Here is a 5,003-nt window from a genome sequence, read left to right on the forward strand (position 1 = left end):
ACGTCGACGGCGGTCGCTGTTGAGTGACGGCCGCCTCTGCCCTCCCCTGACAGGCAGATGATGAGCACTACATCCCCCGGGCCGTGCTGCTGGACCTGGAGCCCCGGGTGATCCACTGCATCCTCAACTCCCCCTATGCCAAGCTCTACAACCCCGAGAACATCTACCTGTCGGAGCACGGAGGAGGAGCTGGCAACAACTGGGCCAGTGGATTCTCTCAGGTCACTTGCTGTTCTCTAGCAGATCCCAAAAACTCCCTATGTAGGGATAGTCTCTGACTTCTCAGAGAGAGCTGAAACCAAATCAGGAAAGTATGAATGCTGGAGAGAGAGAGATGACTGCAGGGAATTACACGGTAATATTGTTAAGAGCCTGTACTAGGTAGTGCTGTGTCTCAGGCCACTCTAAGTGTCTTATGTGTATTAATTTATATAAACCTCCTAACAACCCAGGAGGTAGATACTACAGGTCCATGGTCTCTTATCTGCCTTTCCACAATAAAAAAAGTTCTGAAACCAAAAGACATCTCATAATTCATGTAGCAGTCAAAACTCAGTGGTGGTAAACTATAGTTTCTCCAATTTACTGTTATCACTCATACCTTCATTAAAGAAATATTAATGCATTTGGTTCACATGCCTTGAATCCCCAGTGGGGTTTTAATTCACTAGACAGTATATGACTATGTTACATGTCTCTTTCTTTTGCTATAGGGTGCGCGTGCGCTCCTGGAGAGACAGAGACAGAAAGTGAGAAATCACCCCTCAGCGGGGATGGCCACACCACAATTCCTTTTCCTCTACTCTACTCTTGGGATTTGGGGCATGCATGCACATGCACCTGGCACCCAGCATGAGTTTTAGCCACTAGGTCCAGACTCAAACCGCGGTGGGAGTCCAGCGATGTAACTATTACGCCACCTGCTGGTTCCCTTGTTATATTGCTATTATAAAATCTGAAATATTTTTAATTCTAAAATATAACTGGCCCTAAGGATTTTTGATAAGGGACTGTGGACCTGCAATGCGTACATGAGGAAACTGAGACATAAAGAAATTAAGGAACCTGCCTGGAGTCACTGAGCTAAATAGAACTAGAACTAATGAACAAACCCAGGGAGTGAGGCTGCAGAGTGCTTGTTTGTAATCACTGGGCAGTCCTGCCTCTCAGTACAGCTATGCTCCCAGAAAGGTGCTATTAGGGGAATCGAGGGTGGCTATTCTGAAGTAAAAGTCCTAGTCCCGTCCTCTTGTTCCACTCTTACCTCCTCCGTGTCTGTATAGGGAGAGAAGATCCATGAGGACATTTTTGACATCATAGACAGGGAGGCAGATGGCAGCGACAGTCTAGAGGTGAGTATCCCTATGCTGGTCAGAGCTGATGTGTGGAAGTCCTGGCAATAACCTTTAGAAGCCACCTGTTAGGCACAAGCCCTACTATATACCCTTTGCGTTGGACAGAAATCCACTAGGTCCTGCTGGAGACAATGCAGTCTTCTAAGCTATTATGTGTGAGGGAACTAGAGGGGAAAGAAGGTCCTGGGAAGATGGTCCAAGAAGTTGTAGGATGGGTCCACTTTGAAATCCTGACTTTAGAAACCTGGACACTGACCACCCCTTCCCCATGCAGGGCTTTGTGCTGTGTCACTCCATCGCTGGTGGAACAGGCTCTGGCCTGGGCTCCTACCTCTTAGAACGGCTGAATGACAGGTAAGTCTGTCTGGGGGGGTGTGAGAAGACACAACCTTCAACTGGGTTTCCTGAGTGACTGGGAGGCCCTGCAGATATATCTTCCTATTTGCTGGAATCCTGCTACTCCCTCTGATAGTGAGGAAAGTTCCAACTGAGAACTCGTTCACATTCTCAGTGGCAGGTACTAGAGCCTAGAATGTGGGCCCTGGATGAAGGTCCAGGGAGTGTGGCCTGATTTGGACTTGAAACCCTAAATCCTAAGATGTCTGTGATCTTCTCTATCATTATAAACCTTCATATAATAACCCCACCCCAATTTCCCCACCCAGATCTAGCTGCTTCTGACAGTTATTTGGGGAGCCCTATGTTCACCAAGCCTCCAGCCTGCTGCCCTCATCCTCTGTTCCCAAACCCCACCAGGTACCCCAAAAAGCTGGTGCAGACATACTCAGTGTTTCCCAACCAGGACGAGATGAGCGACGTGGTGGTGCAGCCCTACAACTCACTGCTCACCCTCAAGAGGCTGACCCAGAACGCAGACTGCGTGGTGAGTCTAGGATTTACCTTCCTCCCTTACAATCCCTGCTCTAATCAACCCTTTTCATGTATTTTAAAAGGCCATTTTAGGGCCAATCCTGTCACCTGGTGGTTAAGGGAACCAGATCCCCATGGCCAACTGACTAAATCCCAGCCCTGGCAGCTCATAAAACACACGAGGCACGTGTGCATGCATGGTGCTCCAGATCTTGACAAGATAAAGCAGTGGAAGACTAGGGATTGCAGCATGACCACACCCCATGGGAGGGTGCTTTCCTTCTTTCCTACTCTGTGTGTGCGTGTGTGTGTGTGTGTGTGTGTGTGCCTGGTGAGCGCACACACCCTCTTGACAAATTAAAAATAAAAATTTTATGTAGAAATCTATTTTAAGTCATCTGTGTCTTGGACTTCTGCAAGTCTACTTTTTTTTTTTTGAGAAGTTCATGCTATAGGGTGCGTGTGCTCGCCAGACAGAGAGACTCCATTGCTGGTGGAACAGGCTCTGGCCTGGGCTCCTACCTCTTAGAACGGCTGAATGACAGGTAAGTCTGTCTGGGGGGGTGTGAGAAGACACAACCTTCAACTGGGTTTCCTGAGTGACTGGGAGGCCCTGCAGATATATCTTCCTATTTGCTGGAATCCTGCTACTCCCTCTGATAGTGAGGAAAGTTCCAACTGAGAACTCGTTCACATTCTCAGTGGCAGGTACTAGAGCCTAGAATGTGGGCCCTGGATGAAGGTCCAGGGAGTGTGGCCTGATTTGGACTTGAAACCCTAAATCCTAAGATGTCTGTGATCTTCTCTATCATTATAAACCTTCATATAATAACCCCACCCCAATTTCCCCACCCAGATCTAGCTGCTTCTGACAGTTATTTGGGGAGCCCTATGTTCACCAAGCCTCCAGCCTGCTGCCCTCATCCTCTGTTCCCAAACCCCACCAGGTACCCCAAAAAGCTGGTGCAGACATACTCAGTGTTTCCCAACCAGGACGAGATGAGCGACGTGGTGGTGCAGCCCTACAACTCACTGCTCACCCTCAAGAGGCTGACCCAGAACGCAGACTGCGTGGTGAGTCTAGGATTTACCTTCCTCCCTTACAATCCCTGCTCTAATCAACCCTTTTCATGTATTTTAAAAGGCCATTTTAGGGCCAATCCTGTCACCTGGTGGTTAAGGGAACCAGATCCCCATGGCCAACTGACTAAATCCCAGCCCTGGCAGCTCATAAAACACACGAGGCACGTGTGCATGCATGGTGCTCCAGATCTTGACAAGATAAAGCAGTGGAAGACTAGGGATTGCAGCATGACCACACCCCATGGGAGGGTGCTTTCCTTCTTTCCTACTCTGTGTGTGCGTGTGTGTGTGTGTGTGTGTGTGTGTGTGTGTGTGCCTGGTGAGCGCACACACCCTCTTGACAAATTAAAAATAAAAATTTTATGTAGAAATCTATTTTAAGTCATCTGTGTCTTGGACTTCTGCAAGTCTACTTTTTTTTTTTTGAGAAGTTCATGCTATAGGGTGCGTGTGCTCGCCAGACAGAGAGAGACAGAGAGACAGAAAACGAGAAATCACCCCCCAGGGGGGATGACCACGCCACAATCCCTTCTCCTCCATTCTCCTCTTGGGATCTTAGGCACGCACGGACATGCACCCGGCGTGAGTTTAAGCCGTCGGGTCCAGGACTCGAACTGCGGTCGACTACATGGGAGTCCAGTGACATAGCCATTACGCTAACTGCTGGTCCCTCTGCAAGTCTACTTTGAAATGAGTTTCTCTTTTTTTTCTAGAGAGGTTTTTGCTACAGGGTATGTGTGCTCGCCAGAGAGGGAGACAGAAAGCGAGAAATCACCCCCCAGGGGGAATGGCCACGCTGCAATCCTTTCTCCTCTCTCTTCTCAGGATCCTGGGCACACAAATACACATGCACCTGGCATGAGTGTGCTTTTTGTTTTGTTTTGTTTTGTTTCTTTAAGAAGAATCTTATCTAATTTTTTTTAATTTATCTATCTATCATCTATCTATCTATTTTAATTTGATGAGAGGGACAGAGCAAGAGAGACAGAGAGGGAAAATGAGATAGCAAGCCCCCAGGTCCAGGACTCGAACCACTGTCGGCCATGTGGCAGTCCAGCGTGCTTAACCACCATGCCTCCTGCCGGCCCCCCTGGTATGAGTTTTAAACAGCCAGTCCAGGACTTGAACTGCAGTTGACTATGTGGGAATCCAGCAATGTAGCCATTAAGCTGTCGCTGATCCCTTAAATGGGTTTTTCTGACCATGAGGCTCAAGGGAAATTAAACTTAAGAGCGTAGGCTCAAGTGGAACTCCTGTTTTTTTCTGTTCTCATAAATCTGTCACCCACTTCTGTCCCCCAGGTTGTGCTGGACAACACAGCCCTCAACCGGATCGCCACAGACCGCCTGCACATCCAGAACCCATCCTTCTCCCAGATCAACCAGCTGGTGAGCCCTCACTCCTGGACTCCTTAGGACTAAAACCCTCCCTGCTGGAGGGCCACCTGGGGAAGGGAGGTCCCATGTAGGCCGAGACCCACGACCTGGCACCCCGTCCCCAGGTGTCCACCATCATGTCAGCCAGCACCACCACCCTGCGCTACCCCGGCTACATGAACAACGACCTCATCGGCCTGATCGCCTCGCTCATCCCCACACCGCGCCTCCACTTCCTCATGACCGGCTACACCCCCCTCACCACGGACCAGTCAGTAAGAGCAACCCTCGGTGTCCCAGCCGGCCATCAGTGTCCCCG

At 49.4% G+C, this 5,003-nt stretch overlaps 1 protein-coding gene across 1 annotated transcript in view; it reads left to right on the forward strand.

Annotated features, from left to right (window-relative positions):
* TUBG1 (tubulin gamma 1) overlaps positions 1 to 5,003 on the forward strand; it is a gene marked incomplete in the record, with an annotated part of 7,281 nt that overhangs the window by 700 nt on the left and 1,578 nt on the right. The window contains 6 exon segments of the mRNA XM_014590696.2: positions 54 to 221; positions 1,284 to 1,352; positions 1,630 to 1,709; positions 2,112 to 2,238; positions 4,610 to 4,696; positions 4,810 to 4,959. Of these exon segments, the coding sequence (XP_014446182.1) occupies positions 54 to 221; positions 1,284 to 1,352; positions 1,630 to 1,709; positions 2,112 to 2,238; positions 4,610 to 4,696; positions 4,810 to 4,959 (681 nt within the window).

Source organism: Tupaia chinensis, unplaced genomic scaffold (assembly GCF_000334495.1).
Source record: "Tupaia chinensis unplaced genomic scaffold, TupChi_1.0 Scaffold000477_1, whole genome shotgun sequence".
NCBI lineage: Eukaryota > Metazoa > Chordata > Mammalia > Scandentia > Tupaiidae > Tupaia > Tupaia belangeri.